This window comes from Loxodonta africana, chromosome 16 (assembly GCF_030014295.1).
Source record: "Loxodonta africana isolate mLoxAfr1 chromosome 16, mLoxAfr1.hap2, whole genome shotgun sequence".
NCBI classification, from domain to species: domain Eukaryota; kingdom Metazoa; phylum Chordata; class Mammalia; order Proboscidea; family Elephantidae; genus Loxodonta; species Loxodonta africana.
Window position 1 is genome coordinate 66,028,924 of NC_087357.1, and position 22,563 is coordinate 66,051,486.

General features: G+C 39.2%; 1 protein-coding gene across 8 annotated transcripts in view; it reads right to left on the reverse strand.

Annotated features, from left to right (window-relative positions):
- HERC4 (HECT and RLD domain containing E3 ubiquitin protein ligase 4) overlaps positions 1-18,431 on the reverse strand; it is a 140,164-nt gene extending 121,733 nt beyond the window's left edge. For 4 of the 8 annotated variants that reach the window (XR_775670.3, XM_023546987.2, XM_003409289.4 and 1 more), the window contains exons 1-3: positions 18,131-18,430; positions 16,629-16,659; positions 15,843-16,147 (exon numbers count right to left, since the gene is read on the reverse strand). Coding sequence is in view for 6 of the 8 variants with exons in the window: in XM_023546987.2 (XP_023402755.2) it covers positions 15,843-16,068 (226 nt within the window). In the remaining 2 variants the exon portion in view is untranslated. Of the gene's footprint in view, positions 1-10,604; positions 10,732-15,842; positions 16,148-16,628; positions 16,660-18,130 lie in introns of those variants that run through there. The other 4 variants (XR_010318112.1, XM_064269629.1, XM_003409290.4 and 1 more) reach the window with 3 other exon arrangements.
- Between the last annotated feature and the right edge of the window lie 4,132 nt (positions 18,432-22,563).

Consider the following 22,563-nt stretch of genomic DNA (forward strand, 5'->3'; position numbering starts at 1 on the left):
ATCCAGCAGAAAGACCTGGCAATCTGCTTCCATAAAGATTATAGCCAAGAAAACCCTATGGGCAGTTCTATTCTGTCAAACAGGTTGGAAACAAGCGTAGAGAGACATTAAGATTGTTTCTAATTGTTTGCTATTACACAAAATGTTGCAATTAACAACCCCTTAAATGTATAAAATACTATTCAGATAGTTTTCTAGAAAAGGGTAAAGGGTATGTGGATTTGTAATTCTGACATATGCTGGCAAACTACCCTCCATAGGGGTTTGCTAATTTACACTAAAACCAACAACATATGAGTACCCATACTTGTTTCCTCACTAACAGAGCACATTGTTAAACTTAAGGATTTTTGTCAACCTGATTTATTAAAGAAAGAAATGGCACCCAAGTATAGTCTTTTACATTCCCCTTAATATCAGGCTGAACAGTTTTTTATGAGCCATTTGTATTTCCTTTTGCTTGAACTGTATCTTTTGCCCATTTTGCTACTGCTTATTTCATCAACTTCTAGGAGTGCTTTATATCAAATTAACCTTTTGTAACATTAGTCCTAAATATTTTTTCATTTGTCTTTTAACTTCCTTTAGAGTGATTTCTGCCTAGCAGAATTATTTTTACTTTCAAGTAGTTTAGGGACTCTGGTGGGACAGTGGCTAAAAGCTCAGGTGCTAACCAAAAGGTCAGCAGTTGGAATCCACCTGCTGCTCCCTGGAAACACTATGGGGCAGTTCTACTCCGTCCTATAGGGTTGCTATGAGTCGACTTGATGGCAATGGATTTGGTTTTTGGTTTTATGTAGTTTATCTTTTCTTCTACGCCTGTTCACATTTTTGTCAGAAAGGCTTTCCTTATTGCAAAATAAATGATATTGAGTTAATAACAATCAAAATAATAAATTGATAAATGACTTCAATTAGTTTACATTGAAATATCTGATCCACTTAGACTTTATCCAAATATATACACAGAGGCATGAATCCAACTTTTTTATTACCTTCCACTTATTCCAAAACCATTTATTGAATAGTCCCTCACTTGAATTTTTCCCCCATTGATTTAAAGATGACCTGCATCTATGTCTGGGCTTTATACAATTTTATTGGTTTATCTATTTGTGCGTCAGTTTTAATTACCAAGACTTTAAAATATGTTAATGTCTAGGTTTAATATATGACAGGAAAGCTATTATTTAGTTTCCTGGCTAGTTTAGTTTATTTTTTTCCACGTGAACTTGAAAATGCATTTGTCCTGGTCCCCAAAAAACAAAGTGGTATTTTTATTAAGATCGCATTAAATTTACAAATTATTTTAGAGAGAAGTGACGTCATTATGAAGTTGAGCACTCTTATCCACAAATAAGGAACCCCTGGGTGATACAAACAATTAATGCACTCAACTGCTAACCATAAAGTTGGAAGGTCGAGTCTACCCAGAGGCACCTCAGAAGAAAGGCCTGGTGATCACTTCTGAAAAACTAGCCATTCAAAACCCTACAGAGCACAGTTCTATCCTGGCACAAACCGGGTCATCACAAATAGGAATTGACTTGATGGTGACTGATTTTTTCTTTAATCCATGAATTCGTTTAAGCTTTCTGTGTTCTTCAGTACTGCCTTTAAGTCTTTTTCATATAAGCCTTGCATATTTCTTATTAGTTTGTTCCTGGGTTATTTTATTTTTTTCCTTATTGTTATAAATTGTGTCTATCTTTTCTTCCATTAGTCTTAAAATTGGTTCTTTTTAATTTTGACTTTGGGCACTTTTTTTAAGCTCTTGAAGCCTTTATTTTCTCACCTGTAAAACTGATTTAATATGTATTTTGCACAGTGATTGTGAGGCTTTTGGATAATGTAGAAAGGACTGAGCACAATGCTTGGTACATAAAGGTAGTTACCAATATTATATTTCAATATCAGCATTCTAGTATGTAAATATTTTTAAATAATATTGCATTATTAAATTTCTCTATTATGAAGTTTATACCTTTCTTCTAACTATAATCGCCATATCAACTTCTCTTCCCTTTCCCTCTGACTCCCAGTTGCAGAGACTTACTCAATTTCCCAACTGGGTGTATATATAAATCTACATTCAGGCACAGGTAACGTCAGCCTGTCAAGTCTTTTTCTTAATTACTCTTCAGAGGGAAAGTGCCAGTTTGTGAGGTTCAATCCTGTTATAAAATCAATATCTAAGCAATACCTGAATTAGAAAGTAAATACGTGCTGATCAATAAATAATACTTGAGATCAATCGTGGGAAGCAATCATCACGCCATCCTAAAAAATCATAAACCACTTCTAATGACTTAAAGGTCAAGTAGCTGAACTTTCTTCCAAAAGTTTTCAGATACTCTTAAATCTGCTCCTTAGCACCTAGCCTTCCCCTGTTCCTTCCCCACTCCCACTTCCCCTTCACAGAAGCAGCAGCATTATCTCAGAGGACAAATTTCCCAGGAGCTCTTGCCTACTTTGCCGGCACATATCCAATTTATAGTTACAATTATTTCAGTAACTATTAGAATCACAAGCAACCTCTAAATGACTGCATCTCTGAACTTCAAAAGCTTTGTTTCCTATCAGAACTCTAAGTCATAAAGTCAAACATACTAACAGGTTTGTGTCAGCTTAACAAAAATAAGCAAACAAACCTATTAATAACATTCAAATGTTACTGGACCACAACTTTCACCTGACTGAGCCCAGAACAACTAGATAGTGCCCAGTTACCACCACCGACTGCTCTGGCAGGGATCACAACAGAGGGCCCCAGACAAAGCAGGAGAAAAATGTAGAACAAACTTCAAATTCACAAACAAACTAACAGGCTTGCTGGTCTGACAGAGACTGGAGAAACCCCAAGAGGATGGTCCCCGGATACCCTTTCAACTCAGTACTGAAGTCACTCCTGAAGGTACCCCTTCAGCCAGAGATTAGATAGGTCTACAGGGCCAACAGGAGCCCTGGAGGCATAGTGGTTAAGCGCTTGGCTGCTAACCAAAAGGTCAGCAGTTCAAATCCACCAGCCATTCCTTGGAAACCTATGGGGCAGTTCTACTCTGTCCTACAGGGTTGCTATGAATCGGAACTGACTCAATGGCACAAAAGATATGGCCAACAGGAGCCCTGGTGGCACAGTGGTTAAGAGCTCGGCTGCTAACCAAAAGGTCAGCAGTTCATATCCACCAGCTGCTCTTTAGAAACCCTATGGGGCAGTTCTACTCAGTTCTATAGGGTTGGAATTGACTCAATGGCAACAGTTTGGTTTTCTAGATAGGGCCAACAATAACATACATAAGGAACATGCTTCATAGTTCAATCATGTATGAGATTGATGGGCACACCGGCTCAAAATCAAATGTAAAAAGGCAGGAAGAGCAGGAAAAATGAACAAATGGGAACAGGGAAACCAGGGTGGAGAAGGGGAGAGTGCTGACACATTGCAGGGCTCACAATCAATGTCACAAAACAATTTGTGTGTAACTGTTTAATGAGAAACTAATTTGCTCTGTACACTTTCACCTAAAGCACAAAAATAATAATAACATTAAAATGAGAAGGCTATCAACTGGCAAATAGATGTTTTTTTATCTGTATGTAAAAATTCAATTTTACAAAACAGATTAACTAGAACAGGCAAGTGTTTACATTACCTTAAACTTATAAAGGCGTCGCCAAGCCAAAACCACAGCCATTGAGTCAATTCTGACTTATAGTGACCCTACAGGGCGGAGCAGAACTGCCCTGCAGGGTTTCCGAGGCTGTAAATCTTTACGGAAGCAGACCGTGACATCTTTCTCCTGCAGGGCAGCTGGGGGGTTCAAACCGCCAACCTTTTGGTTAGCAGCCAAGCACTTTAACCACTGCACCACCAGAGCTCCTATAAAGGTGCTGCATCACCAGGTAATTTGCACACTTCCCCAAAGACATGGAGTTAAGTATTGTTAAAAGGTTGTAACTTACTTGATAGATTAAAAACTTGAAGCTGGAATGTTAGCTTACTTTGAACTAAAGATAAAACAAAACTGGAAATAAAACATTTCATGTTTTTAATCAGTTGCTGTGGAGTCTATTCCCACTCATAGCAACCCTATGTGTGCCAGAGTCGAAATGCATTCTATAGGGCTTTCAATGGCTAATTTTTTGGAAGTAAATCACCAGGCCATTCTTCCAAGGCACCTCTGGGGAGACTGGAACCTCCAACCTCTTGGTTAGCAGCCAACCATGTAAACTGTGCACCACCCAGGAATACCACACCTTCAGCCTTGATCTCTCCCCACGTGTCTGTCAGTTTGTTGTACGGTGGGGGTATGTGTGTTGCTGCGATGCTGGAAGCTATGCCACCAGTATTCAGATACCAGCAGGGTCACCCATGGAGGACAGGTTTCAGATGGGCTGACAGACTAAGACAGACTAGGAAGAAGGACCTGGCAGTATACTTCTGAAAAGTATTAGCCAGTGAAAACCTTATGAATAGCAGTGGAACACTGTCTGATATAGTGCTGGAAGATGAGCCCCACAGGTTGGAAGGCATTCAAAAGATGGCTGGACAAGAGCTGCCTCCTCAATGTAAAGTTGAGCTTAATGACGTGGATGGAGTAAAGCGTTCAGAACCTTCATTTGCTGATGTTGCACGACTCAAAATGAGAGGAAACAGCTGCAAAAATCCGTTAATAATCAGAACCTGGAATGTACGAAGTATGAATCTATTAAAATTAGAAATCGTCAAAAAAGAAATGAAATGCATAAACATCGATATCCTAGGCATTAGTGAGCTGAAATGGACTGGTATTGGCCATTTTGAATTGGACAATCATATAGTCTACTATGCTGGGAATGACAACTTGAAGAGGAATGGTGTGGCATTCATCATCAAAAAGAACATTTCAAGATCTATCCTGAAGCACAACGCTGTCAGTGATAGGGTAATATCCATACACCTATGAGGAAGACCAGTTAATACGACTATTATTCAAATTTACGCACCAACCACTAGAGCCAAAGATGAAGAAACAGAAGATTTTTATCAGCTGCTGCAGTCTGAAATTGATCCAACATGCACTCAAGATGCGTTGATAATTACTAGTGATTTTAACACGAAAGTTGGAGACAAAGAAGAAGGATCAGTAGTTGGAAAATATGGCCTTGGTGATAGAAACAATGCTGGATTGAATGATAGAATTTTTACAAGACCAATGACTTCTTCATTGCAAATACCTTCTTTCACCAACATAAACGGCAACTATACACATGGACCTTACCAGATGGAGCACAAAGAAATCAAATTGACTACATCTGTGGAAAAAGACGATAGAAAAGCTCAATATCATCAGTCAGAACAAGGCCAGGAGCCAACTGTGGAACAGACCATCAGTTGCTCATATGCAAGTTCAAGCTAAAACTGAAGAAAATCAGAGTAAGTCCATAAAAGCCAAAATATGACCTTGAGTATATCCTACCTGAATTTAGAGACCATCTCAAGAATAGATTTGACGCACTGAACACTGGTGACTGAAGACCAGACGAGTTATGGAATGACATCAAGGACATCATACATGAAGAAAGCAAGGGGTCACTGAAAAGACAAGAAAGAAAGAAAAGACCAAGATGGATGTCAGAGAAGACTCTGAAACTTGCTCTCAAATGTTGAGCAGCTAAAGCAAAAGGAAGAATTGATGAAGTAAAAGAACTGAACAGAAGATTTCAAAGGGCAGCTAGAGAAAACAAAGTAAAGTATTATAATAACATGTGCAAAGAGCTGGAAATGGAAAACCAAAAGGGAAGAATGTGCTCAGTGTTTCTCAAGCTGAAAGAGTGGAAAAAATTCAAGCCTCGAGTTGCAATAGTGAAGGTTTCTATGGGGAAAATATTAAATGATGCAGGAAGCATCAAAAGAAGATGGAAGGAATACATGGAGTCATTATACCAAAAGGAATTAGTCGATGTTCAACCATTTCAAGAGGTGGCATATGATCAGGAACCGAAGGTACTAAAGGAAGAAGTCCAAGCTGCTCTGAAGGCACTGGCGAAAAACAAGGCTCCAGGAATTGATGGAATATCAATTGAGGTGCTTCAACAAACAGATGCAGCGCTGGAGGTGCTCATTCGTCTATGCCAAGAAATATGGAAGACAGCTTCCTGGCCAACTGACTGGAAGAGATCCATATTTATGCCTATTCCCAAGAAAGGTGATCCAACCGAATGTGGAAATTATAGAACAATATCATTAATATCACACACTGGCAAAATTTTGCTGAAGATCATTCAAAAACGGCGGCAGCAGTATATTGACAGGGAGCTGCCAGAAATTCAGGCCAGTTTCAGAAAAGGACATGGAACCAGGGATATCATTGCTGATGTCAGATGGATCCTGGCTGAAAGCAGAGAATACCAGGATGTTTACCTGTGTTTTATTGACTACGCAAAGGTATTTGACTGTGTGGATCATAACAAATTATGGATAACATTGTGAAGAATGGGAATCCCAGAACACTTAATTGTGCTCATGAGAAACCTTTACACAGATCAAGAGGCAGTTGTTCAGACAGAACAAGGAGATACTGATTGGTTTAAAGTCAGGAAAGGTGTGCACCAGGGTTGTATTCTTTCACCATACCTATTCAATCTGTACACTGAGCAAATAATCCGAAAAGCTGGACCATACGAGGAAGAACGGGGCATCAGGATTGGAGGAAGACTCATTAACAACCTGCGTTATGCAGATGACACAACCTTACTTGATGAAAGTGAAGAGGACTTGAAGCACTTACTAATGAAGATCAAAGACCACAGGCTGCAGTGTGGACTGCACCTCAACATAAAGAAAAAAAAAATCCTCACAGCTGGACCAATGAGCAACATCATGATAAACAGAGAAAAGATTGAAGTTGTCAAGGATTTCATTTTACTTGGATCCACAATCAACAGCCATGGAAGCAGCAGTCAAGAAATCAAAAGGCACATTACACTGGGTAAATCTGCTGCAAAGGACCTCTTGAAAGTGCTGAAGAACAAAGATGTCATCCTGAAGACTAAGGTGCCTGACCCAAGCCATGGTATTTTCAGTCACATCATATGCATGTGAAAGCTGGACAATGAATAAGGAAGACCAAAGAAAAACTGATGTCTCTGAATTGTGGTGTTGGCGAAGAATGTTGAGTATACCATGGACTGCCAGAAGAACAAATAAATCTGTCTTCGAAGAAGTACAACCAGGATGCTCCTTAGAGGCAAGGATGGTGAGACTGCATCTTACATACTTTGGACATGTTGTCAGGAGGGATGAGTCCCTGGAGAAGGATATCATGCTTGGCAAAGTACAGAGTCAGCGGAAAAGAGGAAGGCCCTCAACGAGGTGGACTGACACAGTGGCTGCAACAATGGGCTCAAGCATAACCACAATTGTAAGGATGGCGCAGGACTGGGCAGTGTTTTGTTCTGATGTGCACAGGGTCGCTATGAGTCAGAGGTGACTCGACGGCACCTAACAACAACAACAAGCCTTGATCTTTCTGTCCATTTACAGTACTGAATTTCTTACTGCTCACTGAATATTGTCATTAAGTCCAAAACAAAATCCACCTCACCAGTCTTTTATCTCTCCTCCTAAAACCAAACAGAGTTAACATTCCTCCTCTTTCTAGGCTCTCTATTGCTATTAATTAATGAATTCCACCTAGGATTACACCTGGTTCCTCCCTTTACTATTACCATTCACTTCCATTTGGTTACCGAAACCTGTTCATCCTTTTGGCTTCCCTAATCTCTCCTTGATTTACCTGTTCTTTTCTTGTTTTACAGGACTATCATCGAAACCTAATTCGCCTCCAAATCTCTCCCCTCCAACTCCTCCTTTCTAAAAATCCCTGATTAATTCCCATTCCAAACTATCAGTGGTTACTCATCAAATTAAATTCAAGCTCTCTGATTTAATTCTATAATCTGACCTTAATATTTACCTTTCTAACTTTCCTGGTTAGTTTTCTCAGACATTTCAGTTCACTGGAGTAGTATTCCCTTAATAGGCTTCAAACTTGACTATCACTATTTGAGCTGCTTTACCTAAAAAGCACTCTTTATTCTTTCCTCCTTGAAATACTACCTATCCGTCCAGTTTATGTGCTATTTCCCTCACAAAAGCTCATCTATGATTCACTTCATCCTAAATGGTTACACTATCCATCTCTACACAGCACTCTATGCATCTTATAATACTTAGCATGTTTTATATTCATTTCTATTTATTTGCGCACTTGTTTTATCTTCCCTGTTACACTTTTTTCCCTACTAAATTTTTTAATGATACTTAGTCAAAAGCTTGTCAAATGAACACATTTTTAGATGTTTTACTTAAAAATACCTTGAGCGTATCAACTTTGTAAAGTACAACTGTGCTTAAACTTTTGAAAAATAAATTAAATTCCATTATCATTCCTCCTAGGTTTGCTAAAATTAAAGACGTTCTTTTTTCCAAGAGACAAACAGAGACGCAAATAAAGATTAAACTGATGTAATACGTTCGTGGCAGCATTACTTATAACAAAAAAATCTGGAAAAAACTCCAAAAATTAAGAGACTATGTATATAAATTTCCGTACATCCAAATGATAAAATGTTAAATAATCATTAATAGTGTTCTTAAACAATATTTAAAAACATGGGAAAATATTCAATTATCTTTCAACTATTATTGAAAAAAGGTCAACTACAAGAACATGTTCCTGATCTATAACCTGAAACACAAGAGCATAGAAAAAGGCCCATATGACAATAGTATTTATCTATGCATGACAGCATATGGCGGATTTACATCTTCTTGTGTTTCCCAAATTCTCTAACAACTAGAAAACAATTATGAAAAACTAAGAATGTATTCTTATTTCAGAATAATAATGGGAAACGAGAATAAACATGGATATTGACAAAGAAATAATTTGGATATTTTAAAACAATACCTGAAAAACATATTAGTAAAGGATTCTAGAATGTTTTCTTTATGGTCAAGAAAGGCTAAACTAAATTCCTGCCACACTAGAAATAAAGACAAAAGGGTAATTCAAGGTAAATAAAGTATTATGGTTTAAAGAATGAGCCAACAAAACTCAAGACATGTTCCCCTTAACAAAAATAACTTCAATATTTTTGTATACATACACACAGCACAGGTTCTTCTTGCATGTAAAGTAACTACCATTATTCATTAAGATATAAAAATAAGTAAGGCCTTTTTATTCCATCGACATGGAAAAAAAAACCAGAAGAGCTGAAAAGAGATAAACCACAAGCTCTTTAATATCATTTCATTAATGCTACCCACTTTTCTACTCACTGACACAATCCTAGCCCAAACAATGTTTGAATACATTTTCTATATTAGGTGTTCTTTACGTATCCCAAGTATCTGATACTCCTACACCCGGGTGTTGTTAGGTGCCGTCAAGTCAGTTCCGAATCAAAGTGACCCTATGTACAACAGAACGAAACACTGTCCAGTCCTGCGCCATCCTTATAATCATTGCTACGTTTGCGCCTATCAAAGCAGCCACTATGTCAACCCATCTCACTGAGGGTCTTCTTCTCTTTCCCTGACCCTCTATTTTAACAACTATGATGTTCTTCTCCAGGGACCAGTCTCTCCTGATAACAAGTCCAAACTACATGAGACAAAGTCTCCCCTTCCTCGCTTCTAAGGGGCATTCTGGCTGTAAGCAAATTATCTGTGAAGTAACTTTTATTTCTTCAATGTAATTTAAAAATTACATGGGGTTTGTGAGAAATAAGCTTTAGCAATATATTTGTATGACATATCAGGACATAAAACTCTATGAATCCTTACTAAGATGACAGAAACTAGACCACCTAGGCTACCATATGTAACGAGAATATCTAGCAACAGTCCAAACTGTGAAACCAAAATCTACCATACGCCCATTCTTTTAGGCAAAGTACGTGGCTCACTTTCAATCAGGTAAAAACACTAAAATCTCAAGCACAAAAAGAAAATCATTGGTTCCATACCCTTTAAAAGAAGCCTTCATATGTCACAGTGCTCAGGTCGGGTACCTATAGCTATTGCTGTCTTCTCTATGGGTTAAGTGTTTTATAAGCCAAACCAAGACATCCTACAGAAAGTTACATGGCGGACTTGAGTCAACGTAACTAATCCCAGTTCCAATGACAGCCACCAAATCAATTGTGCTTGTCAGTTAGTACAGACCTTGGATAGTAGTGTAGCATAGCAGTGAGAGAACAAAGGGGTACAGATTATGGTATATAAAAGAGGAAAGACTGGGTGTTACCATAGTGTGTTTTTGTTCGTTTATATATTCTTCACACTGTACAGGATTACTATGATGTACCAAAGAGGCATGACAACGCAAACACCTTGGTAAAATAATGATTTGCTTCAGGAGGCCATCAAATAAAATGGCAAAGACATAATCTGTGCATTAGTGTTTGATCTGCCTCAAACAGAAGATATTACTATAAATAATTCTAAACACAAGCACAATTTAGTGAATAGGGTAGGAGACTGGTAGACTCAAGCTTTCAGACTCAATTTATAGTTGTTCACCAGTCATCTGCTGTTTTGACAAGTTACTTACCAACTTGTGCTGCCATTTCTCCATAAATTTATCCCCTAAGATGAGGATAATTCTTGCAAATTGTGTCACAAGCATTTTGAAAGGAACCATGAGTTATTGTGTAATGTTCTTGAAATTCCTCAGATGTAGGGTCCTACACAAAGTAAAGTATTATTATACATCTAACATTAGGCACCTGTTTCCATTATGATTTTTTTTCCTACCCTTGACACTGATTCTTGAGCACTAACCTTTCTCAAAGTAAAGCATCCAAAGCAAGCATCCACTCCTGACCTAAGCACTTGCCATATTTTTACACAAATAACACACGTTATTTTTGCCAACTGCACAATCCCCTCATGTTATTTTCATTAAGTGCGCTATGCGTGATATGTGTGTTCCACACACGTTATCTACATGGGTGCATTATCTGCGAAAAAATGGTACTTTTTTCAAGTCTTTATATCATTCACATCTTTCTCTTCCTTAGGAAATATCATAAAAATTAGGCACTTATTTCCTCGTTCTTATATGCTTTACTTCGATGAGAAATACATAATTTAGTATTTTTAATCTGCCCTAAGTGAATAATTTTATCTTAATATTTATATTTATTTTTGATATACATATTTTTAATTTTAACTGTATTTTAAGGAACAAATCATTTATAGTTTTATGTTTTTCAGAGACAGGTAAGAAAACGAAGAAAAGAAAGGGAAGAAAGTAATTACTGCTATGTAACCAAAATGCTTATCAGAATGAACCAACAGTAGATCTTATCATTTTGGGATACAGACAACATAGAATCAATGTACATCATCTTCATAACTTCTATGAAAGAGATGAGGATGAACTATGACAAATTTTATGTAATATTCAAAACTTTACCTATTGCTGGCTTTGCTAACCACGCTGTCTTCTGTTCAAGAAAAACCTATATATATTTGAATTTTTAATTCATGTTGGTACAATATTGTATCTTGAAAAAAGAACTTTCAATCTTCTTGTAAGTTTCCTAAAATGGCCTTTTCTTTGAATTTATGCACAAAATTAAGAGGGAAAACCATAAAACATGGTGTCTTCATGTAGTTATAAAATAAAATTTTTTAGTTTCTTTTCTTTAAACCCTCAGAATTACATTAAAATACTGATGGGAAACTATTTCCTCCTTGGTAAATAAATATTTCTCTGCCTTCTAAATATGGGAGGGGAACAGCTTTGTGGGATAATGGTAAAATCACAGGATTTCGAATGGTCTCTCAACATTTGCTAGCCTAGTGACCTCTCTTAAACTCTTTTAATTTCATTTTCATCTGTAAAATGGGGACTATAATACTTGCTGCCATAGCTACTTTACAAGGTGACTGTGAGGACTAAATGAGATAATCTATGTGAAAAAATTCTGTAAACACAAAAAGCTATCAACACACTCATTTTTAACAGAACTATACATTATTTACAAATTGTGGTCATAAAATAATTCAGCATTTCTAACATGAAACAAATGGACCACAATCACCAAATTATACTTATTGGATATACGGTTAGTAAAAACTCGTCGCCGTTGAGTCGATTCCAACACTACAGTGACTCTATAAGACAGAGTAGAACTGCCCCATACGGTTTCCAAGGAGCGCCTGGTGGATTCGAACTGCTGACCCTTTGGTTAGCAGCTGTAGCTGAACACTATGCCACCAGTTAAGTATGAGCGCCTGGTGGATTCGAACTGCTGACCCTTTGGTTAGCAGCTGTAGCTGAACACTATGCCACCAGTAAGTATTACAGTATACTTCCTATAAATTTATCTTAAAATCTTCAGAAATGAGTTTTGTAAGAAAGCGTAGAAGTAAAACTAACAAATCATTTAGATGGACTAGTCTAGCATATTAAAGACAATATATTTATCTGTTAGCTACGAATTAAGAAAATGAGAGGCATTAGCTTTTTTAAAAAAAAAAGGTATTAAGAAAGTTCTAATGAAGGAAAACTACATACGTGAAAATGAATACAAGTTCACATCCCTGGAAATGATTTAGGAAAAACTAATACTGATAGCAAGGGGCATACATATATACGCACATGAGAGCAGAGATGAGCACGGACATGATCTACACTCTTGGTATAACAAAGGACTTCAAAAGTCTAGAATGGAAACTCTCTCTGAATACACTATAGGTCAAACCTATTTACTACAGTCTAAGGCCAAGTGGGGAAACCCTGGTGGCGTAGTGGTTAAGTGCTACAGCTGCTAACCAAAGGGTCGGCAGTTCGAATCCACCAGGCGCTCCCTGAAAACTCTATGGGGCCGTTCTACTCTGTCCTATAGGGTCGCTATGAGTCGGAATCGACTCGACGACACTGGGTTTGGTTTTTGGTTTGGAAGGCCAAGTGGTGGCATAGTGGTTAAGTGCTACGGCTGGTAACCAAAAGGTCAGCAGTTCAAATCTGCCAGGTGCTCCTTGGAAACTCTACGGGGCAGTTCTACCGTGTCCTATAGGGTCGCTGTGAGTAGGAATCGACTCAACGGTAGTGGGTTTTGGTCTTTGGGTTTTAAGGCCAAGTCCTTCCGTAGATTATTATGATTCTCAAGGACAACTTATCTTCAATGAATGAGGCTACCTCTTTCTTTTTTTACTCCTTCTTAGAGACAGAATATTTTGCCTGCTTATAAAACCAATCTCTCTGAGGAAACAATTTCTTAGATCCCTCCTTTCTGTCTGCCACAAGTTTAAAGCTCAGATGACATGAGCTGTTATTATACGGCCCTAGAAATACAAAGACTCGCTCAATTACCAGAAAATTACCAATTACCAATTAAATATGATTTGACAACCCCTTGTCTTCTAATTCAGTCCGCAAACTCACAAATTTAAAAAAGGGGGGGGACAGGGTTTGAGGAAGGAGCACATTTAAATTGTTAAAGAATTATTCCAAATAGAAATAATTTTTGTTAAAAACATGATTAAAAATTTACCACTCAAACATCTTAAAACAAGACTAAGGTTAAATTATGACTTTTCTATCAGAGCAACTACCTGTTCTTGAACTTCTAGTTTTCCCCACTGAACCTGGACTTCCGGTAATGAAAAGCTTTTCTGGCACTCAGGATCCATCCCTCCCCCGCCCACAAAACTAAAAAATTGCAGCACCAGACTTATTTTTGGGCTATTTATGTAACCACTGATTAAATTAAATTTAAGGCTTCATTTTCTCCCAGGAATCTTTAATTTTAGCCCACAATGGTATTTCCCACAATTTAAATTCTCCAGGCTCAAAGTACGTATATGTCAAATTTCAATTTTCTTCAGTTGTCTCATTTATGTATGCCTTACCTCCCAACCCATGCTCTAAATCTCTCAAAGACAAAGTTCAGCCCTCAACTTCTTTTCTATTCCACAGGCTGTGGTATGCCATGGCCAGTAATGAGGCAATCCTAAAGAGGTGTCGTAAGTTAGGGGAACCTATCCTCCCAACTTTATATTACCAAATATTGCTTCCAGGATGAATCAATAAGATGGTACAGGTGTCACAACGCAATCATCACAACGTCAACACGACCAAGAGGAAGCCTCTCTTGCTAGTTAAGTTTTTAGACTCTTACCTATAGAGGCAGAAGCTGTTCCAGGCACTAATTGTTATACTACTAATGCAGTATCTACCTTTGTCCTGGACACGGAACAGATATTTAATAACATTTAAAATTTCTAAACCTTAATAAATCTCAGTAACTATTGGTAATTTCTACATGCCGACATTGTACTTGCTATCTACTCTGTTGCCTCTCAGCAATAGTAAAAACATATAGAGAGATGTTCAGTTATTTCTGTGGGACGTGTTAAAGTACAAAGAGCAGCAGTCCCAATGTCACGAAAATCTCAGCCTGAGGCAGCATTTAAAGCTAAGCAAAAAAGTCTCTGTCTCCAAAGGAGGTCTATCATTCAAATGAATATCAATAAATTACCATGCATTTCCCCCAACATGACCTCAATGCTGACATTATACAAATCTAATAAAAAAAAAAAATGATAGGATTCCATAAAACATTCTTAGAGAGGTAGAGTACATGAAAGCCACCATTTGCCTTGAGTCCTGCAATAATTAAATCTACTGTAGTAAGCATTACTGTCATTAATCCAATAAAAACTAAATTACAAACTAAGGCAGAAGAAAAGAGATTGAGATCCTAACTACAATGAACGCCTGAAAACTACACAGTATTTACAAGCTAGAAAAGTGATTTTTGGCATGATGGCGAGATAGCGTGAAAGATGAAACATGCCTTAATTTAATGCCTTTTTATTTTATACCTACATTAATATCTCAAAAGTAGACTAACAATAGAAGCCACTTAAATAATGAAGTGATAAAGAAAAAAATAACTGCCACAGAAAATATTTAAGTGCCATTACTGTTAAAGTTAAGGGAACTGTAAGTCAGTATAGCCACAGTCTTATCTGAATTTACCACCTTAAGATATTAAGTTCTAGTTACAATTGAAAGCAAAATTCACATAAGGATGATATTCCAAAAAATGGTAATATCTGATTTTAAAACCGTGTATCCAGGAAAACAGAACATGAAATGTGACTAAATTCCTCAAAATTCTCATTACCCTACAAATCGTTTTAAATTTGGCTTGTAAGGCTACTACAAAATCAGGATACTTCTTATTCACAAAACCTTTAATAGCTATTGTTGCTACCTGGGAGTAGTGATTAGGGGAATAAAAGGTATTTCCAACAAAGCCAAATAAAATTATGTATTTAAAATACAACGATGGGGGGGGGGGCCACAGAAGAATTAACATATATTCTAAGCAAGTAACTGAAAATAAAAATCTTTCACCTTTTTTTTTTCTTTCTGATATATGGAAAACAACAGAGTAAACTGTGCACTTAGAATATGCTCAAAGTGGCTGAATGGGATTTTTACTAAAGAGGACAGACACACTATATACCTATATTCTCCACACCAAAGACAATCTATACGCTGCAGGCTTTCTTTCATCATTGTTTTACATTACCATAATTACGTTCTAAAACTAAAGCCTCATACAATAAATATTTATAAAAGCAGTAGTTAAAAAAACTAATTAAAATACTTAGAAGCTTGCAAATGTAAAGAATCTATTTAATTCCTAGTTTGCTTTTAAAGCTTGATAAAGAATATGGGTTTAGGACTAGAGAAATTCTATGACACTTCAAAATTAAATGATATTATAATTATAAACAGCAACATAAAATTTCTTTTTCAACTTACCTGGTTTCTTTCTAGATTTTTCATGACCCAGTTGTCCTAGATCATTACATCCACATGTGTACACTGTTCCATCATCCAGAACAAACACAGTATGCCTGAGTCCACATCCTACATCTCGGACCTTTTTATTTATAAAAAAGTCACTTTTTCTGGGCTCTAATACAATTTCTTCATCAATTCCACCCAAGCCTAGCTGTCCAAAGGATGCATTTCCCCAACACAACATTCTTGAATTTCTTTAGGTCTTCCAGTTTCAATAAAAAACTCCCTTCTGAGACACGGGAAAGTTGGAGGTAACCCTATGTCTGGGGAGAGGAAAAAAGTTAGTATGACTTCAAAAGAAACATGATATATAATTGCCCTTTCAAGTGCTAGCCTACAATAATCGCTATAAAGGAAACATTCAGGCTAGTTTATAATATGCTACATAGGTACCATTAAGTTTCAAAAGCCAACCGCTTGTATTTTTTAAATGCATCATATAGAAATGTTTCGGGAAAATACAGCCATTCTCCATGATTCTTTTCACAATTAAAAACATATTACCTAGTTTTGACTTTATTACCTTGTGATAGTCTAAACTAATGGAAATGCTAAGTATCTTGATTAAATAGTCCCATATTTTTTGCTTTTTGCTTTAATTCCGGTAGGCGCACGAAATGACATATTTTTCCACCACCCAAAAAAGTCAACTATATACACAGTGAACAATTTAGGCAACTGCAGAAAAATACAACCTTGCAATCTCTCTCAAATCATGGCATGATTAAACTTTCTAATACCTACCTCCACATCAAGAGAAAACTGAAGCTCTGATCTGTAACAGAAATAAAACCAATAACGAAAACTGTAAGTTTCCCACGATTTAAATGACTCTTCTAGATATTTATACTAATTTTGCCTTAGTAGGCAGTAGAGAAAATTATGCCATGATGTTAAGACAATCGTCTCCAAATATACTTTACAAATCAAAACAAGTAACATTCCAACCACACTATAAATTTAATTTTAAAACTAAATGTATATAACTAAAGATAATCATAGAAAAAAATGCAGTTTAAATATCAAGATTCCCCCCCCCCCCCACACCACCACCACCACCAAGGTTAAGAAGGGAGAGTGTTGACATGCGGTGGGGTTGTTAACCAATGTCACAGGACAATGTGTGTACTGTTTAATGAGAAACTAGTTTGTTCTGCAAACTTTCATCTAAAGTACAATAAAAAATTAAGACTTCCCCCAAATTCAACATTTTCTACTATGTGTGGTAACTACGACTGAAATTTTTCCTTTGGGCAATCTGCATCTATCAACCTATGCCTCTGGGACAATTATTAGAAGATGGAAAAAGCCTGCAAATAACCCCAGCACTGCTGATGTATCACAAATAGCAATGGGGGTTGGGACATTGACAGTTTGGGTGGCGAAATCTGTAGAACTTTCCAGCACGTTGACTGAAAATGTCTTTGCTTGTAAAGATATCACAATCCACTCCATCTAAACCTACATAGATTTTAAACACATCGCGTTATTAAAAAACATCATTACAGGAAGTCAGCCTTATTCCTGATGTAGTCACCCACATTCCTTATAGAGAACCTGCGAAGTTTCAAAATCCAATTGTCCTACGTTCTCGGCTAGCAAGTACTGAAGCTGTCCCATTCCACCTCCTATCCACTGAGTGAAGTTTGACTTCATTATTTGGGGGGCAACTCGGTAGTTGCCCAGAGTTCCTCACTGTCTTCTCGTTTATTTTTTTTATTTTTAAGAGAAGAGAGGAAAAGACCCCCCGATTTCAGCGCAGGAGTTTTAGCCACCCTTTTTCTTTAAAAAGTCAGCAGAGGGGGCATGGGAAAGGCGTCCTTACGCCAGCAACAGGTAGGGGAGTGAGAAGCAGTTTATTCCGAACCCTCCCCGAACAGCCACCCGGATCAGCTCCCCGGGACCCGGGGAGAGAAACCATCCGCACACACCCAGCACCTCGCGGGCCGACCACAACCACAACCACAACCACAACCGCGGCAGCCGTCCGCCCGCAGCAGCCGCAGAGGCCGGCGGACGAGGCTCGGCAGCCCCGGCGGCCCTCCGCTCCGGGGAGGCCCTTCCCTGGGGAGGTGCGACATTCCAGCCCTCAGCCCCGGGCGCCCCGACACTGCCCTCGCCCCCGCCCCCACCGAGGAAGCGCCCAGAGAGCGCCCTGCGCCAGGCCGGCCTGTCTCCGCCCAGCCCGGCCTGCCCCCTCCCTGACGCCGTCACACACCCCCGAACCCACCGGGACAACGACTCACCCGGGCCTCGGGCAAGGGGAGCCCAGGGCGACGCGGGGCGGCCCCTCCCCAGAAAGCGAGGCGGCGCGGCACCGAGGAGCGCGGCAGCTGAGGCAGGTCTCCAGCTCCTGGACCCTCCTCCTTCAGCCGGTGGCGGCGATCGCCAGGGCTCCTCCGGCGTCGGTGCCGCTGCTCCGCTGCTCCCCTCTCTGGCCTCTGTGAAACTTTACCGGGCTCCTCAGAGGAAAGCAGCCGCCACTGCTGTCCAGTCCAGAGACAAGCCGTCTGCGACCCGGATGGAGCGGGAGGGGAAGGGCGGGAGGCGAGCCGGGCGGAGAGCGCGAGGGGCGGGGAGAGTTAGGGGAGAGGCTGGGGAGGAGAACGGAGACGGGGAGGTGGCTACGCGGGGGAGGGGGAGGGGCCGGCCGGAAGTGGGCCGCGGAGCACGCGCCCGAGCCCGCCCACTTCCCGCCCCGCGCGCCTGCGCCGGAACCCTCCCGGGCCTGGGAATCGACGCGCCTGCGCTTTATGCCGCTTTGCGTTGCTTCGAGAAAAGCCAGACGCAGGATGGAGGAGTTGGAGTTTGGGAAGAGATACGGGCGGCGAAGAGGTATCGCCGGGTTTGGTAACAGCGCTTCCGTGTGCACAAGGGTCTTTTAATGAAGAAATATCTTCGTTTTTTGGTTTGATGTCTTTCTGCTCGTAGGTTCCGGTGTTTTCATCTTATTTGGCCTTTTTCCAAGGAGAATTCGAAGTAGGAGGTGAAATATCACAAGTATGAAGACAGTGAAACCTCTTATCTCTTATCCTTAACTGACGCTATTCTGAGGATACGCGGTCTCTTGATGTCAATGACTGAAGTTACTCACGTTAAACGCCATCAGCACCTCTTTGGGCTACTGAGATGGTTATGGTTCCCATCACTTTCTGCACTTCTTAGAAGATAAATTTAACTGCGGGCATTCTTCATTCCGAGAAAATTAAGTAATGCGCGTGACTATACTCCCTGCTTCAAAAAAAAAAGGAAATCCAGGTTCCCTAGTCCAGTCTGAACTGAAAAACTTAAGACAAGGAACTTTGGAAATTCCACCTTAGAATTTGCTAGAAGCTGGACTTCAGGGTAAATGTTGAGAATCTAGAAGGAATTCCACAGTAGGCCGTGTTTATCTCTTATTGGAAATTATATTTCAGATTAGGAAGAGTTTGTGCTAGAATACTTAAAAATATGGCGCACAGATAAGAGTAAAAATTACAAGATGTGTAAGCAAAGAAAGGATAATTTCAATATTGGGAGTGGTGGAAATGCACAAAAAATCCTTTATTCTTATTTTGAAAGCTTCATTGCCCTTGTAGGACTTTTGTTTGTTGTTTCTTGACCTTAAGGACTTGATGCCTCAGGAAAAAAAAAAAAAAAACCCAAACGCACTGCCATCCAGTTCCGACTCATAACGACCCTATAGAACAGAATAGAACTGCCCCATAGGGTTTCCAAGGAGTGGCTGATGGATTGGAACTGCCAGCCTTTTGGTTAGTAGCCAAGCTCTTAAGCACGGTGCCACCAGGCCTCAGAATATATCATTAAGGGGGAAGTTATGGGAATCAGGAATTTTTGGGGGGGGTGGTCTTCAGGAACTTTAAGATAGGCACTTGATACTGCAGCAAATAAACACTAACATTTGGGTGGCTTAACATAATAGAAGTGTATTTCTTACCTCTTTAACAATCCCAGGAGCCCTGATGGCATAGTGCTTAAGAACTCATTGGCTTACCAAACGTTAGCAGTTCAAATCCACCAGCTGCCCCTTGGAAACCCAGCAGGGCAGTATGGGGTCACTATGAGTCGGAAACCTACATAACTGTTTTGGTTTCTTGGGTTTTTAACACTCCCAAGTGTGTTTCCCTAAAGAATGAGAACTGATTTCCAAGGGCCTTGGGGTTGGAGTGGGGGGGAGTTGGGCAGACAGAGCCCCTTAAAAACTCTTGTATTAGATGCCACATATCACTTCTGCATCCATAACATTAACAAAAACTGCACATGTACATGCAGGAAGGCTGGGAAATTAATTCCTCTCTGAGTTCCCAGAGGCTGGAAGGAAGAGCTGGTGGACAGCTGTTTCTGCCACGTGCAGCATCTAAATCTGGAATATTTTTAAAAATAGGTCTTGCTTGTAGAAGGTAGAATGGACATCTCTGGATGTTCCTTTTGACCTTATGACCCTATAAAGTCTGTGGTGTAAGATCTTGAAAAATAGCCAGTGGTCATCTTGAAAGTGAAACAAGTATAGGATCACAAGGTTGTTTGGATAATGTAAATTTGTTGTATAAAAGCAACACAAGATGTTGGTATGGCTTCTGGATCCGGAGCCTGAACCTTGCAGCCCACCTCAGACCACTGTCCCTCAATCTGCCTATAATACACACAGAAACTTACTGACTGTATGATTTACAGAAAATTAACTTCTTAGTCTCAATTTCTGTAATTGGTAGTGATAGTATTCTGTATTTCACTGGGTAGTTGTGAGGATGAATAAGATAACATGTATGGTACCTTTTATGTGGCAAGTGTTTTGTAAATAGCTTTTCTTATTACTAGTATTATCTCTTTAACTACAAGTAGTAAAAAAAAATTGAGAAGGTATTCTGCATCATCAGTAATTTTAATTTAGAACAAGAGTAAAATTTTTTTCACCTATTATTTTCATTTCTGGAAAAAAAAATAATAGTAATGCTCAAACCCGTAGTCTTAAATCCCCCTGCTCCACCTATTTCCACACTCATCCATTTTCCTTGGCCTTTGGCCTAGCATTATGGCTTCAACCTGAAATGTACACAAGGCAGTCAGATCTTTTATAAGATGTATTCAACACATGTTTATCGAGCACCTACTACGTGCTACCAGTAGGAGAGAGAGATTTTCTTATGCAGGCAAATAAAAAAATTGCAACCTGTAATAAATACTAAAGGGGAAAAAAAGGGAGGTAGAGATGGAGAATAATAGAGGGAGACATTGAAATAGGATGGGTAGCAAAGGCCTCAATGGAGTATCTGCTGTTAAAACTGAAAACTAAAGAAAGAGAAGGATCTAGCCCTGAGAAGAAAAGGATGAGAAAACATTCCAGGTGGAGGGAACAAAGCAAAGCCCTTGAGGCAGGGAAGAACTTGGCATGTTCCAGGAAATGCAAGAAAATTTGTGTACATGGAGCAGTGGTACTAGATATGTTTGGAGACAGGCAGAGGCTGGATCAGGCCAATGTAGATCATGCAGGGAACATTAAGTAGCTTCGTTAGATTCCAAGGGTTTTTTCTTAATCAGGGTCTTCTAGAGAAACAGAACCAGTGATCTTTCTCTCGCATATCTCTTATATGTACATATATATGTATGAGAGAGATTTATTTTAAGGAATTGACTCACACAGTTGCAGGGGGCTGGCAAGTCCAAAATCTGTAGGTCAGGCTGGAGATTTCTGCAGGCTTATGTTCCAAAATCCATAGCAGGCAGTGGAAAAAGTGAAAAGAAGAGAGTTCTGGCAAAATGTCTATTTGCAGTCTGAAGGCAGAATACACAGTACAGAAAGTCCTTTTCTGCTCTTAAGGCCTCCAACTGAGTGTTTGAGGCCCACTCACATTAGGGAAGGTAATCTTAAGGCCGGCTGACTTAATCACATTTAACTACTTCATAACAGCAAGGAGATAAGTGTTTGACCAAGCAATTGGGCACTATAGCATAGCCAAGTTGACACATAAAATTAACCATCGCAGGTTTTAAAGTAGGAGGAGCCAAGGAGTGGTCATATTTGTTAAGGAAATGATAACTGGGCAGGATTGCTGAATTAGACTAAGGCAAGAGCGGAGGAAATTAGATTATTTAGGAGCCTTTTGCAATAATCCAAGTGGGAGATAACATTGGTGAATACTAGGTGGTAGTGATGGAGATGAAGTGAAGAAGGTAGATTCAAAACACAAGGACGTGGAGTTAGAAAATCAAAAGGGAAAGACACACTTCGTCTTTTTCAGGCTGAAAGAACTGAAGAGAAAATTCAAGCCTAGAGTTGCAATATTGAAGGATTCTATGGGCAAAATATTGAGCGACACAGAAAGCATCAAAAAAAAGATGGAAGGAATACATAGAGTCACTATACCAAAAAGAATTGGTCAGTGTTCAGTCATTTCAGGAGGTAGCATATGGTAAGAATCGATGGTACTGAAGGAAGAAACCCAAGCTGCACTGAAATCATTAGCGAAAAACAAGGCTCCAGGAATTGACAGAATACCAATTGAGATGTTTCAACAAACAGATGCAGTGCTAGAAGTACTCAGTCGTCTATGCCAAGAAATTTTGGAAGACAGCTACGTGGCCAACCAACAGGAAGAGATCCGTATTTGTGCCCATCCCAAAGAAAGATGATCCAACAGAATGTGGAAATTATTGAATAATATCATTAATATCACGTGCA